The sequence below is a fragment of the Pseudopodoces humilis genome, chromosome 25, assembly GCF_049639895.1.
Source record: "Pseudopodoces humilis isolate 2021_Gansu_Grassland_sample_001 chromosome 25, ASM4963989v1, whole genome shotgun sequence".
Taxonomy (NCBI): domain Eukaryota; kingdom Metazoa; phylum Chordata; class Aves; order Passeriformes; family Paridae; genus Pseudopodoces; species Pseudopodoces humilis.
This window is the reverse complement of record NC_142224.1, coordinates 2046338-2062500: the sequence shown is the minus strand read 5'-3', so window position 1 is coordinate 2062500 and position 16163 is coordinate 2046338. Positions and strand designations below refer to the sequence as shown.

Genomic DNA, 16163 nt, shown 5'->3' with positions numbered 1-16163 from the left:
GAAACGTGGCCCTGAGTGCCACAGCAGCTTGGGGACAGTGTGTTTAGCCAGCTCTGACCATGCCCAATGCTTCAGCCACCTGAAAATGTCTCAGATGATCTGACAAATCCCCATGGTCTCTATTTTTTAATTTAGAGCAAAAAGCAGCTGTTATTGCAAATAATTACCCTCACATCTGGATTACACAGTGTTGGTTCCCTTCACAACTCCAAAACATTGTTCCTTGAGGACTTATATTTCCAGGGCTGTCAATCCAACACCTTTCACCAGCACTAAATTCATTTACAAGTGGGGGGAAAATAAAAACCTTTAAAAAATAATCAAGGCACATTAAAAAACCATTTGGGAGCCCATCCACCTCCCAGGCTTGCTTGGCTGAACTTGATATTAATTAGGCTAAATCCAAAGGCAGCACCTTCCCCAGGAGTTGGCAGGAAAGCTCTCAGCACTCACCCCATGGCTGCAGGTTCCAAGGGTTTTTACCTAGTTAAGGATTATAATCTTTAGCAGCTGCCTGATTTACTCAGCTCATTCCCTCGGAGATGCTGACGCCGTCTCGCTCCTCCTGCCATCGCTTCTCCGAGGATTATGCATTTTTAGGAGTGAAAGTATGGGATGGAGACCTCCAAAAAAAGATAAAATCCTCCTCCTGCCGCTGGTCAAGAAGAGGTGGGAGTTTGCTCACCATAAATCCACGAGCTCTGCCTGCCAGATTAGTGTCGGCCAGACAAATTTGGCACTGGCTGTGTTGTATAATTAGAAAAAAAATATTAAAAAAAAAAAAAGAAAAAAAGAAAGAAATAAACCCAAAGCAGCAGAAATGCTTGTGGGAACGTGTCAGTTTGCTGGCTGGGAGGACAACAGGGGAAGTTTAGTCTGCTGCAGGGGCCAGCATGGCCGGGGGGTCGGCACTGCTGGGGGCTTGGCATCCCTTCCCAGCTGGTCCCACGGCTGTGCTGGAGCTCGTCCCCATCCCAATCAGAAAAGCTGCCTAAAACAGGATTCAGATCATTCTCAGAGGTGTCAGAGTGGGGAAAAGGCCTTTTCTGCTTGAGGAGTGGGATGTTTTTGCCAGATTCAGGAAGAACCAGCCATTGCTGCATTATCAAGATGTCAGAGCCAGGAGAGCTGATGAAGAAAATGGGCAGAGGGGCTGAGGTTTCACATCCTGGCTCCACATCAGCATTTTGTTTTACATCCCCAAGCTCAAGTGAACATTCCCGTTTTCCCAGGCACAGCAGAGCCCGTCCCAGTTTCTTTCTTCTCCCAGGAGAGGTTTCCTGCAGGACATGTGTTATCAATTAGGTCCATTAGTTCAATGCACGTCTGGTTTTGCTTTCGTCTCCTGGCAAAGCCCAGTAATTATAACTATTACTAATAGTAATGGCAGTAATATATATTTATATGTGTGTGTGTGTATGTAGAGATATAAAAATAGCAAGGCAGTATCCCAACCCCAGGGAGCTGATCCACAGCCACGTCGAAGCCCTGGACCAAAACACCAGAGGAGGCAGCAAGCATTTCCCTCACCCTCCATAGCTTCTCTCCCTTACACTCCAGGTAATCCCTTTTTTAAATAAAAAAAAAAAAAATTAAGCTTCTTGGGTTTCAGCATAGGACAAATGTAAACAAGCAGATTTGCAGGCAGTCTCAAAGGCAGGATTGAGTTTTAGCTTCCTGAAGACATTTGGTGTGTTGTGCCCAAGCCATCCTCAGCTCTCCAGCTCAGCCAGGGATGGATCTGGACCAAAATGGGCATCCCTGGACATGATTCCTTGGCCTGAAGGGGTAAGTCTCATGCCTATTGCTCCATCAGATCATCCTGGCCTTCACTTCCCTGCAGGTGAAGGCACATCAGTGTCCCCCAAGGGAAAAGCAGCCAGTTCAGGTTTTTATTAGGTACTGGAGAATCCAAACACGACAAATTCACAGCGAAGAGAAGAAACAATAAAACCTTTCAGCGCTGGAAAATGAGGGATCCAGAGAAGCATCGAATGCAGCAACTCATGACATGGGGAAAAGCCACCCCTTCTCCTCAGACAGAAAATGTGATGTTCCACATCATTCCTCCCACACCAGGAGCCTCTTCCTGTGGCTGGAGGCTCGATACAGATGCAGGACATCACCTGTGTCACCCACACTAAGCCATCACCAGCTTTCCCTGCCTCAGCACCCCCCTTCCCTTCCACTGGGAGTTCCTGGCCTTGATGCTGGGTTTATTTCTTCTCACCAGGTAAATACTTGGGGATTGTGTGGGGTTTTTTTCTCTCTGGGTGATCTTTAAGGGCATCTGGTTAAAACTGTGGGGCTGTCACGTGGAGGAGCAGGGTGGAAGTTTTAACTTGATTTTCTCCTCCTGAACAGATATCTGAGGCAAAAGTTATGGCTACAACAGGTGGAAATCTCCCTCCCTATTCCAAATAAAGCCATTTTCAGCTGGTGCCTTTGAAATTGGGATATATTGGGGTGAAAGTGAATTTTATTGTGAGGGGAGGCTCCCTATAGGAGCTGCTGAGGGAAAAGGTTCTCAGCTGTGTCTGTTGCTTTATGATTAAACATTAGGGAGAAATTCTTGAGGGTGCTGAGGCCCTGGCACAGAGAAGCTGTGGCTGCCCCATCCCTGGAAGTGTCCAAGGCCAAGTTGTCCCTATTTGTGGCAGAAGGGGATGGATCTTCACAGTCCCTTCCAACCCAAACCATTCTGGGATTCTGTGATGACAGAAAGCAAACAGAGCTTTCATCTCCAATAAAAAACATGAAATTTTCCAAATCTTTACAACATAATGGGGGAATAAATTGCATTTGCTGGGGGAAAATAAAACCCCAGGCAATTCTGCCCTGGAGAGGGTGACATCAGGCATCCCTGAGCTGGCACATCCCAGGAAAAGGAAGGGCTTTATCTCACCTTTGGCCCCAGTGCAACAGGGAAGAAATACAGCTCTGACTCAGGGAGAAACACGCAGACAGGGTTGTTCCATGGTGTGAGAGTGCTGTTCCAGTTTTCATAAATCCATTTAACCCTATATTCCTGTCACCCTGACAGAAGAACATCCTGATTCAAGCCAGCCTCCTTCAGTGAACATCCTGGTTCCCTTGGGGCTCACAGGGACAGATTCACCATTGGGCTCTTTCAGGTTGGGTTTCTTTTTTACCAAAAACCAATTCTGTAGCAGAACCAAACTGGAATAAACCTGTTGGGCTTTTAAAGGTGATGGTTTTGATGCCTCAGGATTTCAGCTTTTATATTTTTCACACATCTGTACTCCTGCCGTTCCTCAGTGTGTGACTCCAAACTCCACACACACTGGGAGCTGCTGCTTCCCCACTTTGGGCAGACACAACAATTCCTCTCCAGGCCTGGCAATCAAGGACACCTCACTGCCTCAGGCCCCCAGAGATGGAAACAAAAGGGAGTTGGGGGCAGCAAACTTGGGGGAAATTCCTTCATTCCCTGCAGCTGGAATTGGGAGATGAACCCACAATGTGCAAATGGAACAAACTTAGAAAAGTGGGAAACCCGTGAGCCCTTGTCCATTTTGGGTGCAGCCCCTGGGGGGCTTTGTCTAAATGTTCCTGAAGGCCCTTCAATAAATAGAAATAAATGGCTTTTATTCCCTTAATTTTGTCTGGCCTCTGTTTTTAGGTAGTCCAAAAAGGCATCAGTTTTGCTCTTTAGTTAATGAGCTGACACTATGAAGGGGTCAGATCACAATAAGACAAGGAATGCCCTGCAGCCACCAACAAAACAACTCTTGCAGTGTCCCCCTGGGAAGCAGGTGTAACTTTAAATACAGATTTATTTCAGGTTTGCTACTGACGCACAAACAGCAGAGATCGATGTTCAGTATACATGGTATACACAAAGCAGCCAGTACCATCGGCATCTCCGTCCTTCTGCTGCACCCTCAGCAAAAGAACCACACACGAGGAACCCCTCCCCTCCTCAGGAATGAGGCTGACAATTTCTCGGTGGCTTAGAAACCAGCTGTGGGATGGCAAGACACTAAAGGGCAGCTCCTCAGAGCTCTGTCCCCAGAGGAAAGCGCAGCGGGCTCAGATATGCAGGAAAACCCTCGGAAAATGGGTGGTATGTTCATGGGAATGGAGACCTGGAAGGGATTTCCTAAGAACATTAACTCCCGTTCCCTGCTGTGCAGAGCAACCACAACATCTGCTCCTGGCTCTGTGGAGCAGCGTGGAGACCTAAAATGTGGTTGTGTTGAAAGAGGCGTTAGATCGATCCTCTAGGAGGATCCCCAGGGAGGATGAGCCCACAAACATCGTCACAAGGAGTTTGTGAGCTGCTGGAAAGAGATAAGAAGGGAATTCTCACACCACCTGTTCCATTTCTTTCATTCTCACCTTGCCCACAGCTGGAGACCTTCTGGAGCCACCCAAGGGACAGCAGAGTGTCCGTGTTGTACCTCCAAGGGACTGAACAAGCAGGCTCCAAGCCTGCTGAGATGGCATCTTCTGCCTACCCAAAATCTGTGTCTCATCCCTAAAACACCTTCCTGCCCATCCCAGTAACTGCACAGCTTGACCCAGAAGCTTTGGCTTGCTCAGTCACAGCTCATCGATTAAGAGGCAACTTCATCAGTGACAAAGCAAAAAATTCAATGGTGCCTGATGATTTGATCTGAGCAAGAGACCCAAATGATAAATTGGGGTTGGGAGAGGTAAAACAGCCTCTGACCACAATGGGCATGATGCTACAAAACTGTCAGAGGTACAGAATAACCCCAGAGGTACAGAACAACCCCAGAATACCTGCAGGGGGAAACTGGTTGTAGATGCTTTGCAGCAGCAAGAGGTTTGACAGTCCCTTTTTCCCTGCATGCCTGAACCCCGCTGAGCCCCTTTTTCCTCAGGAAAGCCAAGGACCTGAATTAACCTCCCTCTCCCTCAGCTCAAAAGGGATTCCAGGGAAGTCACCCCAGCTCTGATAGAGCTCAGGATAGCTCAGGGAGGCTTTACACAGAGGAAAAATACCCCAACCTGGCTAAAGGCTGGAGGCTATGGCACATCTGGGCATGACCTACTGGTCCCATTGAGCACCATTTCCAGAGCAAGGTGAAGTCTCTGACTGGGGGGGGCTGCATCTGACCCTGTGGAACTACAGCACAGCTGCTTGTTGCTTTTTTGGAATGACAGCTCAAACCTCAGCTCCATTGTCATCCCTTTTAGCCCCGAAAAAGTTCAGGTGGACCAGGGTGTAAAGGAGCATCCAGATGTTCACACAGCCCCATCCCAAAGCACCATAGGAAACCTCAGGCTGGTGAGATCCTCTGGGAATAACACCAGCCCTGCTTGCAAGGTTTACATCCATCAGGAGGGGAGGAAGGAGGTTAAAAAAATACAGAGTTAAGCACCATAAAATTTACACTGGTCAGGTCATAAACACGAGGAGAGAATGAAAATAAAGCCACCACCTTCCAGTCTGGCCTGGGGATGCTGCTGGGACAACAAAGTCCCCACCAGCAAGCCCTGGAGGCATCAGTCCCAGTGCATCATCGCACCGGTGGTCATTGCATTGGTAAATCCTTTTGGTCCCGTTTAGCATGAGTGTTGGGGGAGTCCAGGGAGAAGGGAGGTAGGGTTGGTCCTGGGAAGGTGGGGGGAGGCTTCATCTGTGCAATTTAGGGGCATCTCCCTGCCTGTACCATCACAGATCCATCACAGGCAGGGATGATCCTCCTCGTTTCCATCTGTCCCCCCAGTTCCCAGCCTCCACCGGTGGTTTCCGTGTCGTTCAGTGGCTTCGAGGTAGATGTTCATTCCCGCTCTGTCTCCAAGCGACCTGGTTGATAAAAGCCCTCTCTCCCAGGTGCGTGGGGTTGTCCCCACACCCAGGTCCCTTTTTGTTCCCATTTTTTTCCTTATTTTTCCCCCTTTTGCTATGTGCTATGGACATCTCCCCCACTCCCAACCTCTGGCTGCTGCTTGGCTGCACCCAGCCGTAGGAACACCACGCCCTTCCTTGCAGGCCCCCCTTGACCAGCTCAGCACGGCCTCAAGGTGCAGAAATCCAGCTCCTGCGGCTTCCTCCGAAAATTGCAACTCTCCCGGGGCAGCAGGCGCCCGGTCGGGACCAGGCACTTCAACGCCCGTCTCTTGAACCCCCGACCGCAGCTCTTGGAGCAGGGAGACCACGGTCCAGCTTCCCAGGCCGGGCAGGGCTCCCCGCACAGCCGGACGTCGGCGGGGCGCTGCGCCGCGTCGCACTCGGCGGCCGGCTGGCCGTAGGAGTCGCGACAAGCCACCGAGCGCTTCTGCAAGCCATCGCCGCAGCTGACGGAGCACGCCTCCCAACCACCCACCGCCCACTTGTAGGAGGGGCGCTTGTAGCTCGGTCTCCCGCCATCCAAGCGGTTGGACAGGCTGAGGACGCTGTTGTTGAGGTCCGGTGGGGTCCTGCCCTCCTTCTTGTAGGAGGACTTGTCCTCCTTGCTCTCCTTGGGGAGGTAGAAGGAGTAGCGTACCCGAGGAGGGGTCATCTTTCCCACGGAGAGCACCTCCAGAGTCAGGGGTTCCTGGATGGGCTTGAAGGCCTGGAGGCTCTCAACGGCGGTGCCGGTGCCGCTGTAGCGCAGGACGCTGCCCTTCACCATCAGGTCCCTCTCGACGGCCGAGACGATGAAGTGGCCGTTCAGCAGGTACTTGCCCTGCGCGTTCTTCAGCGCCAGGTAGTTGTCGTCGCTGATGAGTCCTTTGTAGCCCCGCTGCCGGATGTCAATGTTGGAGGCGCCCGCGGGGATGACCACCACAAAGTTGTAGCCGTGCCTGAAAGAGAAGAGCGGGCAGGGCAGGACATCAGGCACAGGGACACTGCATTTCTTCAGCCCTGAGATCCTCCCACCCCTACATTCGTCTTCTTCCCGTGAAGATCATTTTGAATCATCTCACTGCATTGGGTTTTGTCTAGGCTGATGTCACCCAGTTACAAGAAGATGCTTCAGCCCCTCTGGCTGAAGCACTCCATCAGCAGAAGTCAACAGAACACTAAATGTGTCCTGCTTCTTCTTCAGAGCCAGCCCAGGTGTCTGTGCAGTGATGTACACAAGCAGATTTTGCTCAGGATGGATTTATCCCGTCACCATCTCCACAAACTTCCTGCATCCCCCACACCAGAACGCAGAGCTGGGAGTAGGGGAAGCGTACGTGGTCACCAAGCACTCACATGGGTTTGGTGAACAAGCCTGAGACCTTCTTGCAGCTCTTGTTGTCTCCTCCACACACACTGCATTTGTCAAACTTCTTCTTGGAGCCCAACTTCCCATCACAGCCTGCCTTGATGCATTTTCCCTGGACACAGACCGAAGTGGAGTCCGGGGAGCAAGGGGTGCCATCCACAACCTAAACCAGGAGAGAAAAACAAGCTGCTGCATTTCCCTCTCACACACCCTGAGGCCTCCCAGCTGTGTCCATCCCACCACGCCGCTCCTTGCTCATGTTCTGCTTTGCAGACAGGATTTTGGGGTCTCTGAGGAGAGAGGGATGGGACTACACCCCTTTTCTGCTCCCATCCACAGAATTTCCTGCCCTTCCCATTGCAGGGAACAAGCTGCACAGGGGACACTGCTAACACCATCCCATGCATTCTACTCAGTCCCATGTCTGGATGTCCACCCTGTCCTGCCAACTGCTTCCCCAGCACCCAAACTATCCTCCTCTATCCCAGGGCCACAGGAATACGCCAGAGGCACCTTCACAAGGGGTAAAAACGATGTCTTCCAGAGGAAGACCTTCCATGAATAACTCCAGCCCCAAACTGATTCATACCAGACTGGTGGACTTCCCTCCTCTACCACCTCATCTAGCACCATCCACCCACCAGACAAGGAAAATCTGTTCATTTCCAGGTGCACTGGAGCCATCCCACAGTCCAGGCACTCTCACCAACCTTGGGTGCCAGCACATAGAAGTAGCCGGTGCCGTTTGCCCGGCAGATGAGCTTGCACTTATCCCGGGGCGAGACACCGGAGTATTTGGGAACCCAGGAGACGGAGGCAGTGAGGCGGTTCGTGCTGTGACTGTAGCCATTGAAAGCCTCACACTGTTCCTCACGGAAGCTCTTCCCTGGCACTGAAAATAATAGGGATGTGGTGTTGGACACCGACCTGGACCTCCAGCTTTAGTTTTCTGGGGTCCAAGCCGAGCCCCAGCCCTCACCTGCAGCAGCACAGGGCTCCAGGTTGCAGGAGCGGTACTTGACGCGGATGCCCTCGCAGTAGGAGCCCCCGTTGGCCGGCACGGGGTCGGTGCATTCCCGCCGGGCCAGCTGCACCCCACCGCCGCACGTCCGCGAGCACGGCCCGTACGGAGCCCACTTGGCCCAGCCACCGTCCACCTGCAGGGATGGACAGGATGAGGCGCTGCATAGCCGTCATCTCCATGCCTGGAGCCATCCCTTCAGCAGTAAAACCTCCCATGAACCTTCCTTGTGAGGGGAATCCAAGAGGGAGATGCTGATCTGCCCAAGGGAGTGGTCTGAAGCCGTGTCAGGGGAGGGTTAGGTTGGATATCAGGAAAAGGTTCTTCCCCCAGAGGGTGCTTGGGCACTGGAACAGGCTCCCAGGGAAGTGGTGACAGTCCCAAGCCTGACAGAGCTCAAAAAGCATTTGGACAATATTCTCAGGCACATGGTGTGACTCTTGGGAATGGTCCTGAGCAGGGCCTGTAGTTGGACTCAATGATCCTTGTGGGTCCCTTCCAGCAGAGCAAATTCTGTGAAACTTGCCCAGGGCTGGCTGGAGCAGAGCAGCAGCCTCACTTATTGAGAAATACATGATACCCAAGGGATGTCCAGTTCTTTCCACATCAGTGTCCCCATGCTGGATCTGCACCATCAGGAGATTGGGGATATCTCTGCCAGCACCTGCTCAGAGTGACCCTGTGGGGTGTTTTTGGGGCTCCTGGCACAGGTACTCACCCTGTACTCACTGAGTGGCCTTGTGGGGTGTTTTTGGGGCTCCTGGCACAGGTACTCACCCTGTACTCACTGAGTGGCCTTGTGGGGTGTTTTTGGGGCTCCTGGCACAGGTACTCACCCTGTACTCACTGAGTGGCCTTGTGGGGTGTTTTTGGGGCTCCTGGCACAGGTACTCACCCTGTACTTGCTGACGTTGTGCCTCTCCACGCAGGAGCCCTTGAGGCAGAAGCGCCCCTCGCCGCAGGCGGTGCCGTCGGCCCAGGGGAAGTGGCGGGTCTGGCAGACGATCTGCCCGCGCGCCTTCCCCGTGCACCACAGCTTGGCACAGTACTGCATGTAGGGGCAGGGCTTGGAGCCCACCCCGAAGGCGAGCTCGCACTGCTGGTTCAGGCTGTAGCTCGTCCCCGGCAGGTCTTCGGGCAGAGGGATGGGGTTGGCAGGCTGGTCCAGCAAGCAGTCCCCTGCAGGAGGGGGGAGAGAGGGTCTACCAGGTCCTGGGGGGTTGTGTGGACCAGAGTGGGGAGGGAAAGCACTGCCGTGGGGAGATGAGGGAGAGATCGGGCCAAAACAACCCCAGGGATGCCCTCAATCTTGGCTGTATCCCAGACACAGATGATTCCATCTCCTGGTGATCCCTTGGAGCTGTGCCAGCAGCCTGAGTGCAGATGTCACTGCTGGGGACACCCAGGAGGTCTGGATGCTACAGAAATGCTGCCAACCTCCCATTTCCTTCTAAATTTGTTTCCAGAGGCAGGAGAGGAAGAGCTCTACTGCCAGCCATCTTTTCCCAGTAAACACCTGCAGGAACAGACCCTGCTCCTAGGGGACAGGGACACAGGTGGGGGGGTGAGGGGCACGGGAGGGCTCACCGTGGCCACTGTCCAGGAAGTCAGTGATGATGGCAGCACTGCAGGCTGACCAGGGGTTGGCACGGTCGATCTGGATGAGGGTGGGGGACATCATGTGGTTGGTCTTCAGCCGGCCAAAGACCTCCTCACAGGCTTTCACGTTGTCGTGGGGCATGTTGAACACGTGGCCTGGGGGTGGGATAAGGGAGGCAGCGTGAATAACCCAGCACAGCAGGATGAGCAGCAACCTCCCCCAGCTTCTGTCAGGGGAGACTGAGACACGGAGTGGGGCAGAGCCCTGCAAGGATGGCAGCTGCAGACAGCCCAGAAGAGTCAGCAAACATTCCAGCTCTCACCCAATGCCTCATGCACATGGAAAGCACACGGAAAAAGGAAGGGCAAGGGAAATTGTGAAGGTGAAGTGACTTCAGCACTTGCCCCACTCCCTCCCAGAGGTAGGTGTGCCCTCTGCTTGTTATTTCAGGACTCCTGAATCCTGGAAACCCAGCTGTGGTACAACCATGAGAGCAAAGCCTTTTGCTTCCTCAGCAGCCCCTTCCCACCTGCCTCAGGGGGACTCTTGTACCCGAGGCAGTTTTCTATCACAGGATACCGCCTATTGTCTCATCTCCCAGAGGCTGAAACCAGGGCTTTTCTGAACCTTGCCAGCTCCTGGAATCCTCCTGAGAGGAAGAGGAGAGCTGGGAGCCTTACCCAGCTCGTGGGCGGTGGTGAAAGCCGAGGGCAGCCCATCGTCCTCGATGACGGAGCAGCTGCGCTTGGGGTCACACATGGTGCCCACGTCTGCCATTCCCAACGTGTCACAGGTGGTGGCACCACACAGGTCCTGCCAGTCACAGAGGGAAGGGGTTAGTCCTGGGCTCAGCACAGGCACCGCGGTTCCCCTTTCCCACCTCATCCCTGATGGGAAGAAAGCCCAAAGGGATGGGAACCACACCGGGATGCAGAGGCAGGAAACGTCAATCCTGGCCCAGCTCAGGCTGCAATGGTGTGTTTGCAGTTATCCCTGGCACCAGGGATGTGTGTAGCATCCTGCCCTGCCTTCAGCAACAGCTTTTCCTACCCAAACAGCTCCTCTGGCCACGGTGGAGCTGGTTTTGTCTCGCAGGAACCAGTCTGGTTCCCTTCATCTTAAGTGTGAGCTCAAGGACTAGACCCAGGTGGGTGGATGGGAACACATCTGGCCTTGGACTCAGGGCTCAGCCACTTCTCAGTCTCATTTCTCAGCTTCTTTCAAGGAACAAGAAAGCCCTGGAGCAGGTCCAGAGATTTCCAAGGCTAAAGAAAGTTGCCAAGCTGCCTCTCTAAGACACCCTACAGCCATCCTTCAAGGAGCAACCAAGCCCAGCTGATCAAAGGAGGAACCAGCCCAAGCTTCCACCCCCAAACTGAGGACAGCCATCTCCTACATAGATGTTGCCAGGAGAGAGGCTGGGAAGGGTCTCATTGCAGGCAAATCTGGCCTTCCACAGGTGCTTGTGCTAAAACAAAAGTCCATTTAAGACACACTGATGCTGCAGCCCGGCAGTAACCTTGTCCCAGGTGCTCCCTTCCCCTGCTGGGGTGTGGTTTTGGTTTGGAAGGGCTCGATCATCCTCCCCTCCCTTGGTGCTGCCCCAGAGCTGCCATGCAGTGGGCAGGGAGCTGGTTTCCACATGAAAAGAAAAGTAGGGGACTCGCTGGGCGCTCCCATGCTATAAATAAGTGTGATTCATGCTCAGCACTCGCCCAGCCAAAGCGCCTGGGTTGCTCAAAATCCTGCAGGAGCTGCTCTGCCAATATTTCCAGCAAGGTTTCCAAGCTGAAGGCATTCCCGCGCAGGCAGGTTCAGCCGTGGGTAAATAACAGTCCTGATGACTTCAGAGAGCCCCAGCCAGGGCTGAGATGGCTTTAACAGGAGACCTGGGGCTACGGAGTGTGGAGGCAAGACCGGCATCTCCAGAGAGGTGACGTGAAGAAACGTCTGGGTCTGCACTGGTGGTGGAAAACCCCCATCACAACTGGGCTCAGCGCTTTGCTCTGCAGATTTCCTGACCAGCTGGGAGCCTGCTGCATCCCTGATCCCATCAAACATCGGTGTCAGCAGGGAGAAGAGGTGGCAGCCCCTCGTTGCATTGGCAGTGCCACCACTGGTGGGCACAGGCTGATTAATGGTGCTGGCAAGCCCAGGTGCAGAGTCCCTGTCCCAAAACAGCACCAGGACCCAGTGCCACCACCACACTGAGCCAGCCAGGGGTGCAGCTTGTCCAGGAGCCCCTGCCCGTGCTCTGAGCAGCACTGGGGGTTTGGGGGTGAGGATGGGGCATGGAGAGGAACGTCACAGCTCACAGCTCCCCGCTCACTGCTCTTTGAAGAGTTCTTTCCTCGCCAGCACAGCGAGTTTTGGCTCCCAGCCCAGCACCTGCACTGACACACTGACCCACTTCCCGCTCTGAACCTCGCTGTTCACACAACCAGCGGCTCCTCAGGGGCTTTCTCCTCACTCCTCACCGCAGGACAGACCTGGGGATGCCAGGCAGCATCTCTGGGCTTTAATGAGAGGTCCTGATCCCCCACCTGAACACCTCCTTCAGCCTTGTCAGGTGTTGGAGCTGCTCAGGAGGGGAGCAGAGGGAAATGGAAGAGGTTTAGGGTGGGAAAGCAGCGTGCAAGGCTCTGCCTTTGCTTGCTGTCACCACTATCCCCACTGCTGGCACAGATACAGGGAGGCTGCTTGGTCGCCCAAGGGGCTGCAGACAACCTGCTCAGTGCATCAGCTGCCAGCCTGACCTTCCTACCTGGGACCTTCCCAGGCTTTTTGTCATCCCTTGTGAACTTCTCAAGACATTCCACAGATCAGTTAGGGGGATCCTTGTGGCTCGTGCATTAATTCACCTGCTCAGAGTCATAAGCACTCTCCCTGCCACAGAGGCTTCCTGTGAGCATCCAAAGCAACTCCAAAAAGCTGAGGCTTGAGCTGCAGTTTCCAAATCCCACAGCATCAACCACGTGCTAAGCTACACCCAGATGTTCCTTCATGCAACATCCCTTCGGTTTTACAGCAAAGCAAAGACGCGCAGCCAACGTTTGCCGGTGTGACAGCAAAGTCCAGGAGGGGTGGAGAGAATGGACAAGCCCTTTGCCATGGTGTGCAGGGATATTTCCAGGAGGCAGGATGGCAGCTGAAGGCTGGATGCTCTGCAGGACCCTGGGTAGGAAGGGAATCTGCACCCACCAGCTGATCAAGACTGAGCTTCCCAAAGCAAATCCATCATTCAGCATCGCCGATGTTGGAAGGGAGCAAATCCAAGCAGTAGAAGAGAGCCCCATTCGTCAGCAACTCATCAACACAACTGAAAACTGCCTATCAACCAGCCTGGAGGTGAAACTTAAGTCGAGGGCTTATGTAACAGCTTTTTGGCAGGAAGATAAGCTTCGGGATGTCAGGGGACCACAGATGGATGCACTCAAGGAAGGCAGATGTCTCCCTGACCGTGTGCCTTTGCACTGAGCTTGCTTAGGGATTTCAGGAATGGATGGTTTAGCAATGTGTAAAAAATGCATCCCAGACGTGATCCACATCTTTTGAATCACTGGGACCGACTCTGTCCCACGTGCAGCTCCAGTGACCTCACTGGGTTTCCACCAGAGGTGGAGCTGGCTCGTCCCTGCAGAGGTGTCAGCAGTGTCCTCCTCTTTGAGCTGCTCCAGCAGCCTGGGCTTCCATCCTGTCTGTGCTCCCAGAGGATTCACAGCTGGCCCAGGGTGGGGGGGACAAGAAGACACACAGGACAAGATCTCACACGTCCTGCACGGCATCATTCCTGCTCCAGGCCATTGTCAGCCCTTGATGAGCCCAGCCTAGGGACAGCTGAACTGAGCTGGATGTTATAGCCTTCCCACCCACAAATCTTGGACCTGGAAAAGTGTTTTGGAAATGGTCTCACTGCCGCTGAGGGGAGTTCCTCACCTGTCCCTAATCCAAAAACATCTGGGCAGGGATAGTGGAAGGAGAAAATGCAAGGAGCCTTTTGTGCCAAAGCCTGCTGCAGCCAGGATAAAACGTGACTGTCCCCTCCAAGCTGGGCTCATCCTCCTCCCATCCCATCAGTGATTTTGGAATGCAGGCACTGGACTGATGTCCACACTGAGACAGGGCTACAGGGAGGGAGATGGACAACGGGCAGAGGCTGTGGGAACTCCAGTGTCACCCAGTTTGTGGGGGTGGGAGGATGCAGAGCTCATCCCACACCCCACATCACCGTGGAGCCACGCCAAAGGCAGCTCCAAGCCTCTCTCCCACCACAGGGACACAGCCAGCCCACGGCAGTGGTGGCAGTGGCTCTCCCCTCTCCCCCACCCGAGGGCTGTAGCGCTGGCTGAATCTCTGGTGCTTCACTTCCAGCCCTGAACCGGCTCCGTGCAGCGCAGCCAGCGCCGAGGAGAGGTCCAGCTTCTCAGGAGGACCTCGTGCATGAGTCAGAGGAAGCAGGGAGAGGTTTTTTCTTGGCAGGTGGCACTGTGAGCTCTTCCCAGCTGGGGAGGGGGAAGCGGGACCATGCCCCTCCTCTTCTGGGCTCGGACCTCTCATTTCAGGGTGCACAGCAGAGCCGCAGGGCGCTCGCTGCCAGCTCCTGCACGGAGGCAGGAGATAGAGCAGCAGGTTTCTGCTCGTGGGGAAATCTTTGGACACCTCCCGGCCTCGTTCACCCCATGGCAGGGATTTTTCCAGGCTGCCAGCCAAAACCTGCCCAGGGGACAGCAAGGGCTTGCTCCATGCCTCTGCACCCCCTAGCCCAGCATCTGAGAGTGGAGGTTCCCCGGGAAAGAGGGATCAGCCACAGGCACAACCTCCCCCATCATGCACACAGGTGGCAGAACGCCTTAGCCCAGCAGGGCTCTGTGACAGGGGGCTCAGCTCCTCCGGGTCACCCTCCCTGCACCCACCTGCTTGGTGAAGAGGATGGCGGTGTCCCAGTACTCGGGGTGCTTGTCGCTGACCTTGTTCCACTTCTTCTGCCAGGCGCAGAAGTTGCGGAGGGTGAGGGCGGCGTTGCTGGTGACTTTGGGCCCCTTGTCATCCTGCCCGATGAGGAGGAACTTGACCACGGAGATCTGGATGGGGTTACGGATGCTGGGGTGCTTGTAGAGGCGGGCGGCCGTGGCCATCAGGGTGAGCAGGTAGTGCTGGAGGTCATCCCCGTGGAATTTCACCATCGACTCGTCGGCCACCACCAAGGTCTCCACGTAACGCGGGACCGAGGCAAAGCGCTTGGCCCGACCGCCTTTCCCCCCCGCACGCCCCCGGTACTTGTCGAGCGCCTGCAGCACGCCGGGGGTGAGCCCGGAGCCCACGGCGCAGCGGGATGCTCCGGCCCCGACGGGGCGGCCGGGGCTGCGGCGCTGCAGGCGATGGAGACCCCCGGCCGCCCCCCCCGCCAGCGGGCTGATCAGGTACTCGGCTCCCCGGTATCCGAAAGCCCCCCGGAGCCCCCCGCAAAGGCTGAGGGCGGCGAAGGACTCGCGGTCGGCGTTGACATCCCCCGAGTAGAAGCAGTGGCGGAGAGCGGGGAGCGGCCGGGCGGCCGCCCCCAGGTACTGGGCGGCGAAGGCGGGCGCGATGAAGCGGGCGTCGGGGGAGAGGTGGAGGTAGAAATCCTCCCCGAAAGCCGAGAGCTGGATCACCACCGCCTGTCCCCCCCGGGGCGGCTCGGCAGGGCCCCCCCTGAAATAAGCCGGCCCGTTGATGTCGGGGTCCAGGCGCAGGGGAGTGACCAGCGCGGAGTCGGGGTCCGGGGGTGCCCCCGAGCTCAGGCTCAGCCCCGGGGTGCCCAGCAGCAGCAGCGGCAGCAGCGGCAGCATCGTCTCGGCGGGCTCAGGCCGGCGGCATCGGGGATCGGGGGAGGCGAGGGGGGGGAGACAGCAGGACCCGGCCCCCCCCTTCCTCCCTCTCCTCCTCCTCCTCCCGGACCCGCGGAGGCTGCAGGAGCGGAGCGGCCCCGCCGGTACCTGCTCTGCGGAGCGCACCGCGCTTTTATAGTGCGGGAGCGGGGCGGGGGCCGGAGCCGAGCGGGGCCGAGCGGGGCCGGGACAGAACCGCGCTCCGCCCGGGGCTGCCGCCGCCTCCCCGGGGCGGAGCGGGGTGGGGGGCGGCACCGCCGCCAGGACGGGAGGGGATGGAGGGATGGGGTGGGATGGAGGGAGGGGGTGGGATGGAGGGATGGGGTGGGATGGGATGGGATGTGGGTTTGAGGTGGGCTGGTACAGAGGGTGGGATGAGATGGATGGGACTGAGGAGTGCGATAGGATTGTGTGGGATGGAATGGGATGCCGGGGTTGGAACAGGATGGAAGAAGGGGTGGGGTGGGACAGGATGGGATGGG

At 55.7% G+C, this 16163-nt stretch overlaps 1 protein-coding gene across 1 annotated transcript; it reads right to left on the bottom strand.

Moving 5' to 3' along the window:
* Window positions 1-3779: 3779 nt before the first annotated feature.
* On the bottom strand, window positions 3780-15768 carry ADAMTS15 (ADAM metallopeptidase with thrombospondin type 1 motif 15). The gene is made up of 8 exons (XM_088066845.1): window positions 14728-15768; window positions 10495-10627; window positions 9802-9969; window positions 9110-9393; window positions 8173-8350; window positions 7904-8085; window positions 7181-7356; window positions 3780-6783 (listed from the first exon to the last, which is right to left on the bottom strand). Exons 1-8 carry the CDS (start codon window positions 15640-15642, stop codon window positions 6003-6005), a joined length of 2817 nt encoding a protein of 938 aa, XP_087922971.1. The 5' UTR covers window positions 15643-15768; the 3' UTR covers window positions 3780-6002.
* Between the last annotated feature and the right edge of the window lie 395 nt (window positions 15769-16163).